Source organism: Saccoglossus kowalevskii, chromosome 1, assembly GCF_978046115.1.
Source record: "Saccoglossus kowalevskii chromosome 1, keSacKowa6.1, whole genome shotgun sequence".
NCBI lineage: Eukaryota > Metazoa > Hemichordata > Enteropneusta > Harrimaniidae > Saccoglossus > Saccoglossus kowalevskii.
In genome coordinates, this window is record NC_140641.1 from 30431332 (window position 1) to 30455196 (window position 23865).

General features: G+C 34.3%; 1 protein-coding gene across 1 annotated transcript in view; it reads right to left on the reverse strand.

Annotated features, from left to right (window-relative positions):
* Positions 1 to 23865, reverse strand: part of LOC100329030 (glypican-6 proteoglycan) — a 51794-nt gene that overhangs the window by 22948 nt on the left and 4981 nt on the right. The window contains exons 2-3 of the mRNA XM_085500702.1: positions 21824 to 21982; positions 8443 to 8834 (exon numbers count right to left, since the gene is read on the reverse strand). Coding sequence (XP_085356828.1) covers positions 8443 to 8834; positions 21824 to 21982 — 551 coding nt within the window. The remainder of the gene's footprint in view (positions 1 to 8442; positions 8835 to 21823; positions 21983 to 23865) is intronic.

The following is a 23865-nucleotide window of genomic DNA, read 5'->3' on the forward strand; positions in this document are numbered from 1 at the left end:
TAAACGACCTTCATGAAAATATATCATTAAAAAGCAATTTTTTGTTGTATATATAAATGTGTCTGATACCACAGATAATCTATTTTCAAGGCTGGATACAACAGGTTTGAATCAATATCATTTAAATATAATTGTGTCCTTGTTTTCATTCAGTAAATCAATATAAACTGATGGCTGCAGATGCTGCCTTATTTCTATCTCGTTTAACCCAATCCCCTCTCAAATCAAAATTGTTGCTTTGGAAACAGCCTCCATTTCTGCCTCCACATCTTACTGATCATTGTTATTTCAATGCCATTCCTGCTGTTCCGTCATCATTATTTAAATGTTTTGGGATTATCTCTTCATTAATCCCAGTTCCCCTGCATCTAAGCAATGATTATTTAAATATTTTGGTACCCTTTTTCTTCAGGTTCTTCACCTCCATTTCACAAGAGTTACAGTGTGTATTTCAGTAAAAGTTACACACTGTACACTACTCCTTTTTTCTCTAACATTCTAACTAATTTATAATCAGTGAAAGACAAAAGTATAAAGCGGATTCCTTAAACTGCATCAATTTCCAATCAGCTATGTGAATTATGACCATATTTGTCACACAATGAATTGACAATGGTTCAATCTGAAGAACCAAGCAGTCTGGTTGTCATGCCTACCATATCTATGGGTGCCATATTTTTTCTTGATTGGGGACTAATCTTACAGAGCACATCGTTAAATGTGGAAACTAATAATCTTGCAATTCAGCTGATTTTCACCCTATTTGTAAGCTTGGCCTTTCATGACCCCACCAACCCACCAGGGTAGCTTAGTATGCAAACATGGATGCAGTCTTCCTTGTACTGTTTAATTTGTTGGGGGGGGATAAAAATAACTTCAAAAAAAATTGCCACACCTCTAAAATGTTATATACAATATCAGAAACAAGATTCTCCTTCCATCAATATGTAAAATTAAAAATCTTTAAAATTCATAGTAAAATCCAAACTAACAATGACAAACAATTTATCAGTTCAATTTTACTAGCGAAAATTTTCAATTTCAAAATTCTAGGATTTTATTTCGACTCCTCCAATACTTTAGATGCTTAGGCAGGACATTTTTTTAAGTATTTATATTTTCATTTTCTGTTAACTGTAGTTTTTACATATAGAAATTTTAGATGATGAGAATTCCAGTGTTTAGCTTAGTTTCATACCATTTTTTCGATCTGATATGGTTATCATTAGGAATTTATGTTGTTGTTACGGTAATTGTCTTCTAGGCAGCTAAAATACTTGAAATACCATACAATTATCCTTGTGATTACACCATCATTTATGGCATAGCTACAAGTACCAGTAATGTGAGTGAAACTAGGATTAATGGCTGCCAATTATAGAAAACATAGTACACCCATTATAATCTAAGAAATTATTGAAAATTTAAATGTTTTTTTTTTCAAAAATGACTTGTGTAATTGCAAAATAACAGTATTTAATTTTGATGACATGAATTTCCTCAACTGAAACAATAAATTAAAGCTTTATCTTGAATATGTTTAAGTCTGGGAATAAGATCATTTTTATGGTGCTGTTCTAACAATCATCCGCCACCCCACCCCAAATGTTTCACTGCAGCATAATGTTGCAATGGTTTATAAAATTCAATTTTATTTCCAACACAAAAATGCAAAAGCAGTTTCCTTATTAACCTCTGCAAGTCACCTTGGGAGAAAGAAATTAATATGTTCATTATAATAACATTTAGGGAGGTTAATGTAAAACCAAATTCCATGAATTTTTATTTCTTCCTTGATAAAAACTAAAATGAGATCACTCAATATTTCCGTCTCGGCATTTATAAATAAATATTTTTATTATAAGAATTTATAACAAATTTGTTTGAAATAAAAAAAAATCTGCATAAATTGCAATGTATATTTAATGCTGAAGTGAGGTTGAATTTCTGATACACCCCAAATGACAATTCAAAATTTCTTAGATTTTTGCAAATAAAAGATGGGCGTAAATAAAAAAGCTCACTTCATCAAAGGAAATACACAGTCTGCATCCAGAAGAGCAGATAATACAGGAACCCGTTTGACATTGCTATGGCAACCAAAGGCGAGTGACACAAATTTGCATAACAGCCAACACTCGCAGAATAAATTTCAGCCAAATCTTTGTAGCTTATGCGTTAAAAGCAATTCATTAATGAAAAGTGGATTCACGATTATGTAATTTTTGATACCTCATGCAGAAGGCAAATATTAGAACATACAACAGATATTTTAAGCATTTCTCCAATTGTTTTCTAACATGTATTTTAAGCTTCAAACATATATTCCTGACAAGATACAGACGACTTGAAATTGTCAACAACCATATAAAATAAGATTACCAGATGTTAGTGAATTATGCAAATTAGCTCATTAATATTCAACTTCATTAACATCACCCACAGAGAAGCAAGCAACATAATTGTTTATACACATTGCCTTTTTATTTTGTTCCCCATGGTAACTATTAATTTTAAAATAACAATTTTTGATGATTTTCTCTCAAAAAATAACAGTAATTGAAGAACAAGTCAGTAAGAGAAGCTACCGGTAATCAAGATCAGACACACAAAAAGCGTTTGTCCTCTTGGGGCATCAGTTGATTACAAGACGATGCATTAGTTTAGCTACAAAAGAAAAAGATGATGATTACATCTTTCAACATATCAGAATTTGCTCTTGTGAGTGAGTACATATTGATTTGAGGTAGCGGGGAGGGGGCTAAATTTGCGGTATGTTATGAAGGGTCATATGGAAGTATGGTACTGTAAACTACTTTATTTTTGCTTGGAATTAATTTTCCCTAAAGGAATGATATACATTTTTTATTATATTTTAAATTTAACTCATTAAAAATCAGTGAAAATAAATTCCATATAAAATAAAGTATTTTACAGTATATGTGGAAGGATTTCTATGATTTACAATGGAACTTCAGGGTGTATACCTTGTGTATGAGAGAGGAGGTATCTGAGGGAATATATTACATCTTGGGGGCATTACATTAAGGGGGTACCATATTGCAGGGAGACACCCCCCACCCCCAGTTTATATTTTACCGTGGGAGCATGAAGAATTGTAGTTATTGCACCAGTACAACGGCAAGAAAGGTGGTTACTATAATAACAGTTTGTGAACCTATCAGGGCCTCTGTATGATTGAACGTACTCATCAATACAACTTTCATATATTGCATGACCTTGATACTGGCTATGACAAACTGTAAGATTCCATAAAAATTCTAATCAAATCTCATAAATGAAATTCAAGATATCAACCAGAGCTTTAATAAATATATAAAACGAGAGAGAAAATATAAGTGAACTAATTCATTAATGAGTTCTGTTTATGAAAGAGGGTGTGTTGTCTGATAGTAGTTTTTAAGTACATTTTACAATATTTGATATTTCTCTTCATTTTTTATGATTTGATTTAAGGTATCGCCATATTTATTTATACATTCATTCATTAACCTCACTTTGTTTCAAATGATAGTTTAGGAAGCCACCATTTTGTACACATCATTTAAAAATCAGCTGTTATATAAACGTCACTTATGCATAAATTAACGTACCGGTAATGAATTACCTTCAGCGTATACACAACTGTACTACTCTGTCCCAATTTTAGATGTATTCTATTTAATGAAGAGTAATATATTTTTAGCAATGACTGTAAGAAACGGAAATACGGTTCAAAATACCTTCAAAGGGACATTCCGACCCTAGGATTCCGACATACATATCGTTAAGATGTGTAGCAATGTACAAACACTCCAAAAATTCTGAAATATGTGAATTGGTAAGTGTGTTTCGGAAAATCACCGTGACTCAGAATACATTACAACTGAACCATGTTTAGGTCAAACTACTGTCTTTTTTCAATCATGGTAAGAATAATAGTCACCAGTCCGACCATTCGTAACAAGTCATCAAAAGTATAATAGCAAAAGTTAAAATCCTGAATGAAGTTTCTCAATGACTTGAAATCAAACTGGCAACTAAACCGCCAGAATTAAAGTTGGTAAAACAACATTACATAATCACACAAATCAATAATGCTCCAAGCAAAAAATCTTATCTTAGGTGACAATATTTTGTCAGTATTCGGGTAGAAGAGAGACTCAACACCCCAACTACTGATACATTTTGGCTATCCGTGGAGGCCTACAGTCGGCAATGTGTTAAATTATTAAGTATATGTGACAAGGCCATTTTCAATCTTGTGCTAAATGGCCTATTCCAGTATTTCCGGCTGTGAAGGACATCTCAATATTTTATGTACGTCTTATTGATATAACATGTTATATGAAATTTATATTGCTTGGCTCTGGAAATTTGGTTACATATATATAATTCAGGCGATTTCTTTTTATTGTATTTTTTTCCCATTAAATTTTTTGTTTTAATTTTAACCTATTGCGTAAAAGACATTTATGCAAAGGGAGGCATTTTAAACTGAAATTGAAGTAAAACAGATTCTAATATAGTTAGCAATTTATTAAAGATAAAAATTTCATAACTTCTTTTGAATTTATTTTCAATGAAGATTTACAATATTGCCTTTAATTTCTACTTTTTAACCAAAATATTTGTTATTTTATCCATAGCAACAAATAAATGGAGATATTTTGTATGAACATTGTTCTCGTTATCATTCATACTGACCTGTGCTGACCTCTTATTTCAATTATTTTAAAGCTCTTGCAATTCGGAATACCCAGGTGTGGAGGCTGTAATGTTTGCATTTTTTGTCTAATTTTTTTGTCTCCAACACCTGTGTGTTGCATGCATGTGTTTGCAGCCTAATCTAAGACCACCTTAAACATGGAGGATTTACATTTCCTGTTTACTATCTACTATCAGAAAAATAAAAACACATCAACAGCACGTTTTTTTTTAATTCTATTCAGTGTTGTCTACAACTCAAAATCACATCAGCCAATTTAAAATAGAACAAGTCATTGAAAATGACACAGTCCCCGTTAAATTTTTGAAAGTTCTCTATGTGCTCGTCATATTAGAGCGGAGGGGTTGTCGCGAGCATGTCCTTGAAACTTGAGTTCCAAGTGGCATATACAACAGATTGTTTATTTACATCAAAACATGTGTTCCGTGTAGTAGTAATATGGCCAAAAATAAAAACAGCCTTTATTCAGCCATCTTTGATCTGATTATGAAATACACTGATATGTATGATGTATGTGCCAAATACGAATGAAAATGGTACATAAATTGTGGAAATATAGTAGTCAGGCTAAAATAAAAAAACAACAAGATGCCTGCCAGTCGACCATCTTTGATCCAATTGCGAAATAAATCGTCATGGACATGTATCCTAACATGTATAATCTATGTACCAAGTTTGAATGACAACTGACAAAGCATGTCCAAACTACAACATTGATAAAAACCAAGATGGCTGCCAGTCGGCCATTTTGAATTGAATCACTAAACCACTGCATGTGCATATGTCCCACATAAGGTACTAGGCACATGCAAATAATGAACGGAATCGGTCCACAGGATTCTGAAATACGACTCTGGACAGACTGACGCACGGACGGACGGAGGGACGGACACACAGACGACGGACAGACTCAGGAACTCACGGACGGTCGGGGACATGTATCTTAACATGTATAATCTATGTACCAAGTTTGAATGAAAACTGACAAAGCATGTTCAAAATACATTTTCAAAAAACAAGATGGCTGCCAGTCGGCCATTTTCAATCGAATCGCTAAACCACTGCATGTGCATATGTCCCACATAAAGTACTAGGCACATGCAAAGAATGAACGGAATCGGTCCAAGGGATTCTGAGATATGACTCCGGACGGACGCATGGAGACCGAATTATAAGTCCCCGTTTTCGGACTTTGTCCGAACAGGGACTAACAAGGAATCCTTTGTGCCAACATTCTACTACAATATTTCAGTTTAATGATCCTTCCAACCATTTTGCATAAGTACTCCATAACAAAGTACAGTCCTTTGTTTGACCACCACCATGTCCATTTTATCATATCAGGTATTTATCCTGATAATTTTTTGGGGGCGTTTTTTGATAAAAGCAATAATTTGCAATAGTACACATTAACCTTTTCATCGCCAGACTTTCTTACCCAACGTTTTCTGTCCTTTTTCTTATATTCTTCAATATTTCTGGAAATGAACCCTAGTTTTGGAGCCAACCAACAAAATTTGAGTCAATTTTCAGTTTTTACACAAAAATTTGGTTATTTTTATTCCAATCATTTGAAGGAAAGTGCAGACTATAAACAGGAGAACTATTTTGTGATGAAAAGAGGGAACTGGTGGTGAAAAAGTTAAAAGTTCCCCATACACTGTTTTTTTTAACTTTAATGAGAGTTTTTCTGAAAATATGATCAAGAAACCCTTATTTTTGTTGATTTTGTACCCCCAAAAAGTACCAGGAAGTGTGATATTGAATAGAACCCGATTCAGATAAATCAATAGTTTTAAATCAGCTGATTTATCACACGATTGCCTCTGCATGCATTATAATGGTGTGAAGCAAGTTAATTGAAGGCTGAAATAAAATTCAAGATTTGTTTCTCAGATAATTCTTTTCTACGTGCATGTTTGTTCAATTAAAAACCTATTTCTGCTTCAGATGCCATGCCTATAGCAAGTTACAAAGTCAAAATGCAGACATTTTTGCGTTTCCAGTGATCTCTTCGGTTGACCTTTTTTTAGTAAAGCATTGATGGTTTACATTTACTGAAAAAATCCAGGAATGAAGACCCTCCTCTTTAAAAAACCTCCCTGACTGCAGTTATTGTAAGAATTAGTAATATACACTAACAAGTTCATTGAAATAAGTTATTTTATATTCAATTAATATATTCTATTTTCAAGTAAAATTTCAAAAATTTTCTAGTTTATATCATAGAATCTACACGTTTGTTTTAAGTTAGTACCAGCTATCACAATTTGGTACAGGAATTTCCTAAAACTTTGCTAAATTATTGGCCATTATAACAATCAGGGAACCCAAACTAGTTTTTGAATTATGACATCAAATGTATGCCCACTTCCCCAGGAAAACTAGCTGCCAAAGTAATGTTTAATGATATTAGGAAAATGTTTCCATGGAAACAACTTTGGGTAACCCAATTTTTTATTTACTTTTCGTCATTTATTTCATGGAACCTTTCACTCAGCCAAATATCGACAATGATTATTTATATTTCAACCTTTTTTTTACTGTTAATCGCATGTGGTAATAGGAACAGTAAGTTGCCTAAAAATATATTTAGTGACAAGAAAATAAAAATATTTGCAGTAACACATAAATCATCCAGTATTATTATAGGATGCAACTCGGCATTGGTCATTTATAATGCTTATTTTAAAGCGGGGAAGTCGTCACCTACGCATGCGTCAGATGGCCATAGCGTGTCATTGTTTACAAACAAGTGTCTACCCATGAGCCTTTGCGTTTTTAGTGTGTTGTTATCATCGCTTGGGACTCAATTCCCGCGCGTGCGCAGGTGACGACCCTCTCGCTTTAAACAAAAAACTTAGGGTTTTTAGGAGAAAGAAATTTGGTATGTATAAAATTATTTTTGCTGAAAACCATAACATGCACACCATCTAAAATAATATTTGGGTTAATATTATTATACTACACATTCCTATGGCCTATCTAAATATTGATTTGAGGAACACCTGTATCGATTGCTATGGAGGTTGGTCACACGAGTTCATGACCGTTCATCGCTACTCAGTTGGATATCTTGGCTAGCAAGATAGTATGTTGAGTGAGGATACACATACGCAGCAAAGATGATTAATTGAGGATTAACTTTGGGATCAATTGATGAGATCATTTAAATGGGAATTAAATCAACTGATGTAATAGTGTTCAGTAAGTCTACCTCAGTCATTGAATGAAAATTTATATGTTGAACTGAAGATATCGCTAGTTAATTAAATGATGCCCCCCCCCAAGATGGCAGAGCTCCCATGATGCATCTTACTAATTATGAACCAGACATCATCTTGTTGTGAAAGACATTCAAAGGTGGAAATCTGTTAGACAGTTATGTAATCATTTGTTTGTCTTTTATTTCAGATAGCTAATCACTTTCTTGTTAGTGTCAGTGGGGTCCACCATAAAATAGCGATACCATCATTTATCAGTGCTCTTTTCACATACTTTTTCATTGACTTCCTTCTCTGTGTTTATTTCAATGAACTTTGGCACTGTTTTATAATAAAACACCTGTCTCATGCTGTCCTTGCTTTTATTTATGATTTTCAAGTTTTTTTCCCTTGAAAAATTTGAATATTTGAAGAACAACAATTTAACGATTCAAAATTTGTTAAAACTAAGGTAAAACTAAGGAACCATATAATTTAAACTTGACTCACCTCTGATACTTTATCTGCTACATCAGCACCAATAGCAAGGCCCTGTACAAATGTCCGAGCTGCAATAAAGGCCCGGTTGACTTGTAATGACATTTTATGTGGTACATCACCAAATGGTTTGAGTTCATCCACGTACTCGCTGACACAAGACATGTACGCATCATCAAAGCTATACTGAGCGTTCAAGAGCTGAAACATCTTTTGAAACAAAACAATGAAGAATTCGTTCTGGGCTTCCATGAGATCCATGTCCTCTCCATTATAGTAGCTTTCTAAGTTACGAAGGAAGTCCGTGAACACATATGAATTCTGTTGGTAGAGTAAACCGTATGTGCGAACAAACATATCGTTCAGGTCTCGTTGGGATTTATTCAGCAACTCCTTAAAAAACTCTGGAAACAATAAATAAATAAATTTTAAGAAAAAAGTGCAGAAAAATTTGGGAAAGAAAGTCTGGTGGTAAAAAGGTTAAGTTTAATGGCTCTCTTAGAAATGACTTAAACCAAAAATTTCATTTAGAATTTGAAAAATTTTTAGCGTAGACACACCTCTGTCAATTACATAAATACATGCGCTACTAATAAAGCAATTACAATAATGACACACAATTATAATTCAAGTAATTTGAAAAAGCATCCAGTATTTCCAGCCAGGATTTGTAACTGTCAAAACATAACCAGAACGAGGCTGTTACAACGAAAGTTATTTGTTGAGATTCAGATTAAAAACAATAATATTTGTCCTACAGTAATATGGTATACATACATTTCAAATAGCAATGTAACTGTAAAGTCTGATCGTACTATAGTATATAACACATTTTACTGGTACAAAAAATATATGAAAATGTATGTAAGTGAAAAGTAACAAGCACAATGTTTTGTTATTCTTATCTTCTAATGCCTACTTCGCTGTCTAACCATGACCAGACGAGACAGACCACAGTCTAAGCCATGAAGTCACAAGAAGTATCATGTAATAATTTCTAATTATTTAAAACATATACTGTTACCAACCCAGATCTGAATCTTGAAGGAGGGGAGGGAGTTTACTTATATTTCAAGGTATTGAAATTTATTTATAAAATTCATATATTCTTGCAATATATTCAATTGATGTACATCATAGAGAGTGGCAGAGTTTGGACAATTAGTCGAAATCACCATGGAAACTAAGACATCAACCTTGAAATCTATTCTGTACCCCATCTTGCATCTTACAAAAATATGACCTTTGACCCACAAGTCCATTCTTCTCCAACTCCCAATAAACATTAATTACTGCTCAAATTACTCCTAAAAATGTCACAATAATGCAAGCGTGGACAGGAAATGGTAATGTGGTGTATCAGAATACATGACTGAATCAGATAAGTGGACAAAAAACATAGTCTGCTTTTTAACCAGTGGTATTACGGTATATCAGAGAAGACAATGATTTCTGATGAAGATATTGACACATAAAGAACTTGTTGAAATGTTACAAATTGTGAAAGTTGGTAAATACATGTCAGTGAAAAAAACACTGCTCTGGTCGACATTGTTCTGCTTGATAGCACATATATACATGTGTAGCTCCTTCTCGTCTTACCGACTTATTTCCCTTTATGTTCAACTACTTTAGCTTTGAACAAGGTTCCTTCTTTCTAAAATGTATTTTGAGCTTTCTACTCTAAAACACCAAAACTGGGGAGTCTCGTGGAGAGGGGGGTTACATTGAACATTTTCATTAGGATCTCAGAAGAGTGAGTCCCACTGACTTTCGACAAATTTTGTCCAAGCCAATAACACATAAATACTGAAATAATGGACATTTAATGATTTTAAACATACTGTAAAACATGTTGAAAAAGCGACATACTATTTTAGCAAATTGTGATAAAATGACATAATAATGAAATGTTGATTTAGCGAATCTCTCTTGTCTTTGTTGATTTCCTGTTTTCACAATACTTGTCTGTCGCGTGCCAAAACAAATGCGCAGTTATCACTTCCATAAAAACCAAGAAAAACTGTCAAGTGTAATAAGGAAGCGCTCCAGATTATTACGTATTCTGTGTTGTACAAAGTGTGTGTGTGGAGAAAATGACGTTGTTTGGCCACCATTTTGAATTTATTATCATTAGCATCATCTTAAAGTAGCAAATTAGTTCTCTCGCCAAATTCACGAAAAAAAGAAATGTTTTACAGCAGCCTTATCAACAATAATGCAAGTTTAGAATAATATCAATTATTTGCATCTTATTGTTTTCAATAGAAAAATATTTTTTTTTTAAGTAACCATGCCAACTGTACAAAAATTTTATGATATTTTCAATTTCACCATTTCAATTTTATTGATCATGTGACAATACTTGAGATTCATGAATGAAGCTTATTTAAATATTTTACAAGGTCCCTAGGCAGAATTCTCTAATATACAACTTTCATTGATTAATTTCTCTGTCGGATCATGGCTGGAATATATCGGGCTGCGCAACCACATGTGACGATAAAATTCATGAGCCTGAGGGAAAAAATGGCAGACATTTTGAGAGAACCCTTGTAAAAATGTGTTGCCCCTGGAAAAAGAGTAGCCAATGTTATGTTTTAAACCTGTCTGAAATTTCATAAAAGAACAATTTTTGGGGTATACCAACAATTTGGATCAATTTGACAATTTTTAGCAGTCACAGTATTACTGAGTATGGCGCCAATGAAAAATGGAAATTTTATTCCTAATGCTACATAGCGATACTTCGAATGCATAATTTCTCTCCTCGGGGAGCTGAGTGATATAGTCATATGATCAACCTGGGAGACGAAATGAACAAACCGTATCTAAGCCTCTTTCAAAATGGCTGCATGCCATCAATATTGTATATATTTCCAAGTCTCACTGAAAATATATCAAGGTGTATATATAATACAATCGGGTCGTAGATTAAAACACAATATCAATTGCAGAAACCACTCAGCTGCACTAACTTGAATCTTGGAACCTATTTGTATATAAATTTGGTTTCCTCCAAACGTTAAGTTCGCAAAAGGTTGTCATGGTTACAGCTAGTTTATCATACAAAATGACTCATCATGCTGAGGCAGTGTTCACCTGTATGGAGAGAACTCAATAAATCTTGTATGAACTTATCGTAAAATTTGAACTGAGCTTGTTCTGCGATTAAATATTGAGCGGAAATGTGCCACGCCCCTTGATCCGAAGAACACACTAAATCATGCAGTCGTAAACAGCAAATGCCATAAATTATCGTGAAATCGATTATAATTTTGCCAAAAATACAGGGCCTCCCTACATAATAAAGTGCTTGCATATTGACACTGAACTATAAACTCACTTTTGCAATGGTCTGACCAGAAAAAGAGCAAGACGTTACGGCAAATTTGCATAACAATAAATTATGGTAATTGCCTCTAGTTTATTCATTATTATGATTGAAATGCCATTTCTCCAACATTTTATGTGTTAGATTTCACATAAAAGTCAAACAGCAAATATATACATCCTCATGATTTACTTGCAATCCAGTGGGATTGTGAAACAGTTGAAAAAGCCACAGTGTTTCACATCTGTCAAACAGTTGCCCCTGAATCTACATAATCACTCGATATAATCACACCCTAGGTATAGCCATTCATCTTCTATGCCAGACACGCCTAATGCTTTGTCCAAGTAAACGAAAAAGATCTCAAGATAGATACGATCTTCATATTCTGCTTCTTATCAGTTATTTCAACACGAAAGGAAACAAACAAAAGGAAACCACATGCCCACCCAATCCTATACATCAACAATCCAATATCCCAGTTTAAATATTTTTTTTTACTTGACTGAAGCATGTCAATGACACTGACAAAAATCCATCACATTGACCTTTTAAAACAAGATCCAACTGTGACATGTGTATTCACTCTACCCGTTTTTTTTTCACTCTTTTTCACAAGTTGAATTTGAATTTTCCATTTGAGCTGCTCCATCTATTCAATTTTGGGGCCTTGATAAAGACGATCTAATTGTATTTTCTTCAATACTCTGCCCCAATAATAGAGTAGAAAGAAAACTTGACGATTTCATTAGAATGGCCTTTAGGCTAATAAGAAGGGTTGAATGTGTGTGAGATGATGTACATCCATCTTGTCGCTAAGACTGATGAGAAGTGCCTACCTTAATCTTTGTTACTAATAAGGAGGTGTGTGCACTATTCAAATTGACATTGTTGTACAAGGCAACTGAACTCAATTAATTTACATAAATGACAAAAAATACAATCTGACCTACATCAGTCAACCTGTGCTCGCAAAAACAGCAAATTTGTTTCGTCTCGTAAATATAAATTTGTTTCAAATGATGAACCACATCAAGCCCATCAAATCAACTACAGGTAACAAAATACATTTTTTAAAAATCGTTTCTTTCAAGTTTGAAGACAGAAGATCACATGACCTTAAAAGATTTAGCTTTTTCATGGTTTGGGTTGACCTATGACCTTACAAGAGTTGAAGTAACACAAAGGTGAAGTGAAGAGGCTTGCATGAGAGGTTTGCTTCCGGCCCATTCAGGGGCAGGACCATTCAGAAGTACGTTAATACCACACAGAGACTCAAACATGTTGACAGAATCACAATGAATGGCCCAATAAATGATTGATTTGTTTTAATGTTCCACTATCTCGCAGAAATTCAGTCAAGTGGAACTGTTGAAATTATAATTATTGGTTTTATGCTGGAATAAACAGGGTCAAACTGTGTCATTTCAACTCACATATCTGTAATGCTGGATAATTTATTAAAGTTGCAGGGTCATCTTTTCAACTATGATCAACTGACATATTTACTAAGTGTCAAAGTATGAAATCAGTGGTCTTGAAAATAAGGTCACATCTTGAGAACAACATGACTGGTGAAGAGTTTCATCTTGTTAACAACACCACAGGTGAACAACAAGTCTAGAAGACATTAGCGGTGTTCTCACTAGACGAAATAAGCCGTTGTCAAAACACCTTTTATTTGAGAACATTGTTAAAATGTGTGTGTGAACAGAATACGTCGTTGTGGTGTCAGCGTTTTTGACATCGTCATGAAATGGGTGGACCAGATCCTAAACACCATCACACTAGCTCTTGCACAACGCAATGTGCCATGTGAACACAATACGACGGCTAAACCCCCTCTATTGCCAACTTATTTATGTTTGTCATTACACAAGATGGCGTCAAAGGTTACAGGTTGAATGTCTAACTGGTCAGACGAAGAAACAAGATTACTGATATCTGTATGGAGAGAATTGAATATTCAAAGAATGATGGATGGAACGTCTAGGGATGCTAGAGTATATGTTGTGATTGCAGAGAAAGTGGCTGAAAAGGGGTTGGACAAGACGTCAATACATTGTCAATGGGATAAAGTACAGATAAAGTGACTAAGCACAACAGAAGCGGTAGAGATCCGAAAACTATACCATTTTGGGATAAACAACACAAAATATTAGGTTGAAGGCCAGCATTCAATCCTCAAACACCGGTGTTTTTACTCAGTGAGAACGCGAGTAGACAATTCAGCAGATTATCTAATATTTGCACGCAAAAAACAGTGTTAACACCAGCGTTTTTTTGATGTGTGAGAACATGGATAATGTGGCTGTTAAACAGTCACATCTTGTGAACAACACAACTGTTGAACAGTTCCATACTGTGAACAATATGAATGGTGAAGTGATTTTAAGAACAACACAACTGGTGAACAACAAATGTAGCGGGTAACATGACAATTGAACAAGTCGCATCTTTTGAACACAATTGGTGAATAATTACACCATATTGGACATTTTTTGTGAACAGTCACATCTTCTGAACAATGCAACAGATCAACAGCAATGTCTAGTAGACAACACAACTTGAACAGCCGTATTTTGTGAACACAATTGGTGAATAATTACACCATATTGGACATTTTTTGTGAACAGTCACATCTTCTGAACAATGCAACAGATCAACAGCAATGTCGAGTAGACAACACAACTTGAACAGCCGTATTTTGAGAACACAATTGGTGAATAATTACATCATATGAATAATGCTATTGGTGAACAACACCATCTATTGGACATGTCTGGTGAACAGTCACATCTTGTGAACAATGCAACGAGTGAACAGCCTGTGGATGTGACTGGTGATGAGCTTCATGTTATGAACAATGCAACAGATAAACAGCAATGTCTCGTAGACAACACGACTTGAACAGCCGTATCTTGTGAATAACACACCTCATGAACAGCAAAAACTGTAGGACAATGAAAAACATGCCTGGTGAACAATCACATTTGACTGATGAATATCCAAATCCCGAGAACACCACAACTGTTGTCATACTGAACAGGACCGTTCATTCCAAGACAGACAGATAGATAGACTAGCTAAATGGGTAATAAATTGGTACTGGGTCAAACTTTATGGTCACCATAAAATCCCAGTTAATGACACAACAAACTATGAATAAAAACATTTAATGTTTGTGTGACTAGCAGCTCTAAGCATTCACCCTCCTTAAATCAACCTTTATGGGGGGGGGGACATAAACTACAATTTAAAGTCTATCATTCACAATAGCAACACTGTATCAAACTTGTTGTATAATCTATCTGTGTACTTGCACACAGCTGCATTTTTGCAATTTATCTTAATTTAATGCTTGTAGGTGCAATAATTTTTTTTTTTTACATTTCAAAATAATATTAATTGGTTATAAACAAGCAAATCAAAACAAGTTATTGAATGCCAAAATCACACTGACTTGTCAATTGCATTTTTAATTTTTGGGGGAGTAGAGGCAATGGGCAAGTTGTGAAGGAAAAACTTGCCATTTCAATTTTGCCTCATCACATGACCTGGTGGGTTGTATTTTGATAGCAAAAATTCAGCTAACACTCCAAATGGAAAGTATTATCAGGGGATATGGTTCTCTTTCTACTGCTCATACCAATGTGTTTATTTACTCAGGAACAAATTAAAACATCTTAGGGAGTCATCAAGATCTTCTACTGTTGGCAGGCGGCTGCCTTTACAGTATCACTCAAAAAGAAATATCTAATAATGCTAACTTCCTGAACAGACAAAGCAAACAAGATGACCTAATAATGTGATCGACCCAGACAATTACTTTATAGAAAACTCAGCAGAGAGAAAAATAATGAACACATCTGTTTATCCAGCAAAGTGCTGAAATGTTGAAAAGACCAGGATTTCCGGTGCTGATCAACCATCTTGGAATCACTCACCACAAAAATTCTAGTATTCAACACTTTGGTAGTTTTCCACCCATGATTCCTCCAGCAACAAACTGAGAAAGGAAATGCTGGAATTAAAGGAACTGTCCAAGACAGACTGGCAACATTCCTGCCACATTATTTCACTGTTGACTCACCAGTTTCTGGTATCAATACAGTGTTGCAAAGACACAAACATGCGATAAAGCCAACTAAACATGCCAACAATTCAGGATATGCTGTAAATGTTCAACATAGAAACCATCTAGAAAGCCTGTACCATCAATAACTTTACAACACATCCATGTTGTCATTCAAAATTTGACGTTTTTTGCAATCAGAATACGCACAAGATCAAACTAAAAGCCACAGACTTGGAGCAATCAACCGCATCTTAAATAATGGAAAGGTCAAAAAAGTGCCTATCAACCGATGATTGCATGCTTGCCTGGAGTACATACTCGCTAATGACTTGAACGGATATGGCTCAAGTAATGTTTATAACTCACATTTTCATGAGGCTTCTTGGCACTCTTAAATGCACCATCTACTTCCCCCAACACTGACCTCACATATTTAGGGGACCATAATCAGGTCTGGCACTTTTCAAAATAAACTGTTCCCTCTTTTCAATGTTTGTATAACTGTGGTCAACAATTAATCATCAATTTATCATGGAATGACACTAAAAACATCAAAGGCTGCACCGCCACAGATTGATTCCTCTGGAGGCGGAGTCTGTGCCCTTTTGAAAATACAGCCTATTTTATTATACAGCCAGAAATACATATTTCTGCTACACTGTGTATAAATATCACAGTCAATTGCATATGGTATTTTTTCAAGCATGCACTCTACTTGGGTCAAATATCCAGTAAATTTAGGATGCACATAATGAATGCGCTATTTTGGTGGCAGTCAGCATAATATGAATAAACTCCCAATTACTTTATGCTCTACACATACAATACAAATCTTTTATTTAGCAAACAGTTCTACTGGTAACTGCATCTTATTGGTCAGTTTGAGAGAGTCACTATTAAAGCTACTGTAAAATACTTTATTTTAGCTGGAATAAATTTTTGCTGAAAAGACTTTTGGGGTGTTTTATATATGGAATTTATTTTCACTGATTTTTCACAAGTTGATGGTAAAATATAGAAGAAAAAGTATATTCACTGAATTTTATTTTCACTGAAGTATTTTACAGTACCTAAATATTACAAGACTTAAATTTCTAAAGAAAAATGTTAGATCTCCACTTTCAGCATAAGACTTGTTCAGCGAATAAATATTTTTTTTAAATTTTAAAGATTTTTTTTTCTGCTGTGAAGAGTAATCAGAATATCTCTGCATCATATACTTTAACTTTCAAAAACGAGAAATTTTTAGCGTAAAAATATTGTTCATATTTATAAACCAAAAGGGATGTGACAGGGGTGCAATGAACTATGGAAAACTCCCACACTGACCCACTTTTTAATTGACAAGAGATGGCGAGACAGCCCGGGGAACGAATAAAACAGCTCTGATCACACAGTACCAGCTGATACCGCAAGGTAAAGGAGAACCACTAACAGAAACCCATGCCTTGAATATGAGAGATTTTAGACAGATTATTTTACTGACATTCAAGCATGGAAGCCACGGATATGACTACCAAATCAACACTGGTGAAATATTTCAACTCTTATGTATTCAGTTTGGTGACAAAAAGACTGGTAGACTTCAATCACTTACACAGTTATGGCAAGTGGATAGAGTTACATTGGTGGTAATAGTGAATGGGTGGGCACTGTACCAACATTCAGTTTTAGATTCCAACTTGTATGTTCCAGTCAAAGGAATGTAAACAACAAACACTATTATCTTCAACGCTATTCTACCCTTTCTAAACAACTAGAGTAGTGAATTTGAATTCTTGAATGCCATCAACATGGGGGGGGGACTACCGAGGTTCCAAAGAAAGGAACGCTGAACCTGAGATACGTTAACATTAAACTTTGCTAAAACTACGAAACAGTAGCATATTCAAAGATAATCTGTGTAAAATTCAAACATCATTCAAAAATAATTTTCATCATACTTAAATTGGAAGAACAGTAACAAAATCTTACTTATCAATGGTAATAAGAATACTAGTAATTGTTTTTCAAGAATGCAAATTAATACCATACAAATGGAAAATTAACGGAGTACTTTTTGAATGATTAAGTAAAAACAAATAGAAACAGAACATTTTCCATGACTTTATGCAGCATGGATGGGGTTAGCAAGAATGTTACACATGTGGCACAGTGAACGGTGACACCTTTCAGAGCTTTGCAGACAGTTGCGTGAAACTGCAATAAAAAATAACGATGCAACATCCAAGTTACCTCCAAGAGGGACAAAAAACTTTTGCTTCTCCAAAAATAATTTCGATGCAATCAGAAATTCAAAATTATGCTAATGATAGTTTCTGGCGAGCTTGTGTCATACACATGAAATTATGACACCGGGTCAAACATTCATCCAATCAAAGATGTAAATTCACCAGGTCATTCATGCAATTAATCTAACGGTACATTTGCAATGAACTTAAGATTGACTTTTCAACAACAACATGATATTGAAAAAACAAGTATTAGCTTTTGATGCATGAATCATTACAGAGCACATCAATATATTTGATTATCAATTCCACGAAACACAAAATTATATATTTTCCATGGCAACAAGCATACATTTTATGATCAGATAATTGCGAAACCATCTAATGATTGCATCATCAATATTTATTAATTCAGCGGCATCAGCGGCAGATAGGTGGTATCCAACGATCAGACACGTCCACCATAATGGAGCCTCTGTCTGAATATATGTTGACAGCCATTTTGTTACTAAAAGCTTGTGAATCAATTTAAAAAGTCTGAGGGGAATACCAAACTGTCAAAATTGTTAATGTCAGAACTGCGGTTATTTCTATTGAGATATGGAGTCAAAATGTTTTTGTTTTGTTTTTTTCATGAAGAGCAGACAACCAGCTTATCAGATAACAACATATCATCCTTTGATCCCATTCTTATACTTTAATCAGATTTAATCCAAAAAACTCAATTTTAATTTGAAAGTGCGAGGATGATCAGACCCTGAAACAAGTTGTCAATTTTGGCAGATATTGCCAAAAATAAATAAATTATCAAGGTTTTATATTAAAGTCGTCAAACGTTGTCACAGAGTTTGATAGACCTACATTACATGTCAAGGTTTAACACGTAAAAAAAGCTCTTTGGGAATATATTGGCCAGGAATTACTGACACATACCCATCAAAAGGTGATTCCAATGTTACTATGGACACCGGTACATGCAATAAGTTGTATTTGATTATTATTAAATGTTAGAAGGGCAGATAGGAAGAGCACACTGGAGCATGCCTTGAAATTTCGCTAACAAGTAGATAACCATTAATTTTTTAATACCTCTTTTGGATATTAATACAATACAAATATTATTAAGAAGCATCCTGAGACTACAGCCATGATTATGGAGCATCTGGGAGGCAAGTAAGTTTGCTCTTTTTTATCTTATTTCCTCATCTACATCAAATATCGCTTTGTGCACTGGATAGCAACAAATTGGCATGCTACTGATAGTCACACTATTAACATGATTTTATTGTGTCAATGGGAAACATAGTTACAATACAGCAATGGAGTTGTCAGAGCTTTTATTAGTCGTACTATACTCAATAAAATGCTTCAGTGTTCAGAATTACAAAGCTTCGTTTGTTGAATAAAATATTAAAAACATATTCAGGTCGCTTGTACCTCGAATTAGGAGTAGTATACGAAAAAAAATCGATAAAACGCATCTGTTTTGCATTGAAATTATACAGAAATTTGATTTGAAATTTTAACGAAAATATAACTATGTTGGGAATGCCACTTTCCATGTTGATAAGTGTTGCTTCTTAAGTATTGTCTTTAATACAGTAAAACATAAATGCAAACAAATAAGAGAAAAATAACAAGTTTAATTTTAAGAAAAATATTTCTACTTAAAAAAAGAAACCTCAATTTATTCACATCTGTCTGTAATGCATTCCAGCCAAAACAATCAAATTATATACATTTCAATTTGTACCATAGGGAATGAAAATAGAAATATTCTATCCCAGCAGGCCATTGGCTTTCTGAAATGAAGGGGAACAGCTGTGTCATCTTAAGTTCACTATCATAACAACTCAAGGTGAACTCACTGAAATGGAATCTTTCTTTTTAAAGTTTTAGGAAAGGATTTATAGAAGTGAGAAGTGAGTCACACTACAACAAAAAGACAACCAACCAATGCTTGATCCTCTTTTAATACTGACTGAATGATTGTTTTTGAAAAGGGCAAAAATAGGAAAATTGGATCGATGGGAACATTTGTCATGCATAGTTTAAAAAATTAAGTAGAATTTTTAACCATGACATCAGACAAAAGGAATGCGACACAGGAGAAAAAAGTAAGAATATTTCAGTTATTGTCTTTGATATTATAATCACACAAACAAAAGCAAAGGAACCAATGAACCAAGCTGTTTTGAGGAATTTTTTTCTGTCTCAATTTGATATTGAGGCCCCAAGTTGCCTAAGTGCACCGACAAAGGGCTATAGTAGAAAGAAGAGGGAAGGGTCAACAGCTTACGGTTGGAAATAAAGATAATGCATCTGAAGAGACGAATCATTTTGCCGAAGCTTTTCAGTGTGCAGCAAGGCAGCACAAATTGAGACACATTTGGCTAATGACTACTGCTATCATGTAGAGGGAGGGAGAGGTTCAGCCAGCATGTATACTCAATCAAATTATGTAACACAGAACCAGTGTTATTTTAATAATCCAGTACTGTTTGCCAGTATGCACATTTCACTTATCAAAATATACAACATTTTTATCCCGACTAAAAACAGGATTAAGCACTATCCAAAATATACAACAGGTTCAGAATGCGAGTGATTGCCTTGATATGCCAGAGTCAGCTGTCTATCTAGGATTTTAGCAGCATTCCTGTATTCAGCACTGAGCATGTGACAATGAACTGTGGTAAACATCACCTAGCAACAACATATGGTTACCTTAAGCTTGGTAAATGGGTTTCTCTAGCAACGGTATTACGAAATAATGCAACCATCTTGATTCACACAGTATTGAATGCTGGAGAACAGGCGAAGAAAACACAAAAGAAGTCGCATATTGTTCCAAGCATAGCAGGATTTGAGAGAGGCGGTTTTAAATGAGGTAACGCCATTGACACAGCAGCGAAGTAGGTTACCGAAGTACGATACTTGCATTAAAACTGACACTGGACGAGCAGGTGTGATTTTAGTAGTTACCATAAATCACATATGGATCCACACAATAGTGCTATTTTCAGAACAATGGGGCTTCTCAACAACGCTTTCTTGTATCTTTTAAAACAAAATCACCAATGAAGACAGATTGCATTCCTCAATCACATTTGATCCGTTAATATCAACAACAAAAATACGAGCCGCTTCAAGATAATGAGTTATATATTTAAGCTGCTTTGACACATTTAAAATTGATTTTAATATATGCAAATATAAGTGATTCCTAATGCATTGATTTAGAAAGAAAACTAGATCTGTCAGGGAGGGGAGATCTCGGTCATCACAGTGCCAAGAAAGAAGGGCATTATGGAAAGTCAAGCTTAATTGACTGATGCCATTTCTTTTAAAGGTCATGGGTCATATCAAACATAAACATCTGCTAACTCTAAGTATGGGGTTAACTAAGTAACAGCAGGAATAGTTCTTTCTTCAAGGATCGCCAAATCTCTGATGCATTCAAATGCAAATATCAATTCTAATCCCCGACCCATGTTGGAACACATCCCAATACAAATCATCCAAATAAAAGGAATTCTATTGTAGAGTAGGAAACAAAACCAAGTTTTTTAAAAGCTTCTCGGTGGACACAGCAATATTATAAAGAATTCTCCATGTCCTTCCTTCCTTCCTTTCTTTTCTAATCTGCCTTGCAGGACGTATCAACACGTGCCTATCCCATCCCACCAACACAGGACGTCCGCACATAATTTATTAATAAGATCTAATTTGACAATTGTCACCACCTACCGTCAAACTTCCGATGTCTTGATTTAAAGGTTTCCCTCAAAAAATGACTTGATTGGTAGATAGTATCTTCAAATTCCTGTCTGCTGACTTCGGCCAGTTGCCGTTCCATTTCTTCTGTACAGCAAGTAAACCCTTGGGGGCATATCTTTAAATGTTCACCTGCAAAAATTATTATATTTAAACAAAAAAGCAATTGTTATTACTAGTACATGTAGTTGGAAATGACAACAATAAAACCAAGCAGTCATAGAAAAGAATATTTGAAAAAATGATTTATTTGAATTATGTTTTGAAAAAACAAAACTGAAACCAGTCAGTCATTTTGAATCAGAACTTGACTGATGTATAACTTATGTTTAAAATTAGAATTTAGAACAGTGAAATGATTCAATTTGATGAATTCTTAGCTTTAATATGGATGCCATTTGGCTATCTTGAAGGTGAAAAAATTACATGTGATAAAGCATGTGTGAAATTTGAGTATGACTGGTTAAAGCACATATTAAATAATAATATTAAGTAATATTAGAAATATTAAAGCGCATATCAGAAATACCTCTCCGGGAAAGTATTCATTGAAACTCAATGGCCACCAGTCGGCCACTTTCAATCCACTCTGTGTATAAAGGTATCATTATGTATAAAGTATGCACCAAGTTTGAGGAATTCTGTTCATGCAGAACCAAGATCAGTTCCATAATGGTAGAAATGCTTGATTCAAATGATTTTTTATCTCGAAAATGATCGCCATCTTGAATCAGATGGATCACAAATTGAATGCACATACATATGCATTTTTTACTGTTTTAGTCGTACATCTGTGTATTACCCTAAACATAATTACTTAAAGCCTGAAGGGACATTTACAGCATTATTTCTAATTATTTTATGTAAATCAGCACTTTTATCTAATATATCATGGCACTCCCTTTGCCGAGAACACTACTCAGCATTAGAAAGGATTTCTCAATTCCCAGCACATATAATGTTTCAATTTGGTTCACTTCTAATTTGCTTTTCTTCAAATTTCATTTGTGAGGATCTCAAAGCAACATATCGGTAGCACTGCTCTCAGCACGACCTGATTTCACAATGTTGGCAATCTGGTTACTCAACAATCATATTACGCAGTCGACGATGAAATTGACTGCGTGTTTTGGACTTTTTAAGAATGAACATCAGTGTGTATATGGAATAATGTGACAAATACATGTGAATATGAACTTTTGGAAGAATAGATGAAATTCATTTCAGAGTCATTTACCAATTGGCAGATACACTATAATATGCAAATTAAGTGGACATGACTATTTATATCTTCCTGTATTGTAAGCACATCATAGAAGGGAAGATACTGATGTCCAGTCAACAGCCAGTGTGATGGTAATAGTACACTGACCTCTAAAACCAAAATTCCAGACTACAAATCATAGTTGTCTTTTCTTTCAAACTTTTATGGCTATGTTACCAGTTTATGGAGGGGAAAATACCATTTATTGAAAAAACGGGCTAGATGGACCCCGTTAAACATTTTGAGAAAAGAGAGGTCAGATTTTATAGTGTTGACATTAACATACATTTATGCTGCCAATGGTCCCCATATTCTCCTCTCTTAGCCATGCCTATCAGTATTAAATTATAATTCCCAAGGCACTCCAATTAAATTTGTGTTAACCTCGAAATAACATGTACGACCCTGACAAAACCAACCATAAAATAAACCAAATGGATAATAAATCCAAATTTTCAGTTTGTGATAACATGAATACTGGAAATGATTTTTGACATTTGTATGGCTATTATTATGCACCATGTTGGCAAAAATAACTGTATATATACCAGAGACATGAAACTTTGGACAGAAATGGTGAGGAAGTCTAGCAAAAATTATAATTTAAAAGGGGCAATGACTAAGAGTTGTAATTTTAGAACTAATTGTTATAAATGTTTTTTATACAATCGAATAGTATCAGCATTTGCATGGCTTTGTGACCAAATATGGTCACATGGGGTCACAGCCTGAAAAACACAATAGCAGATGA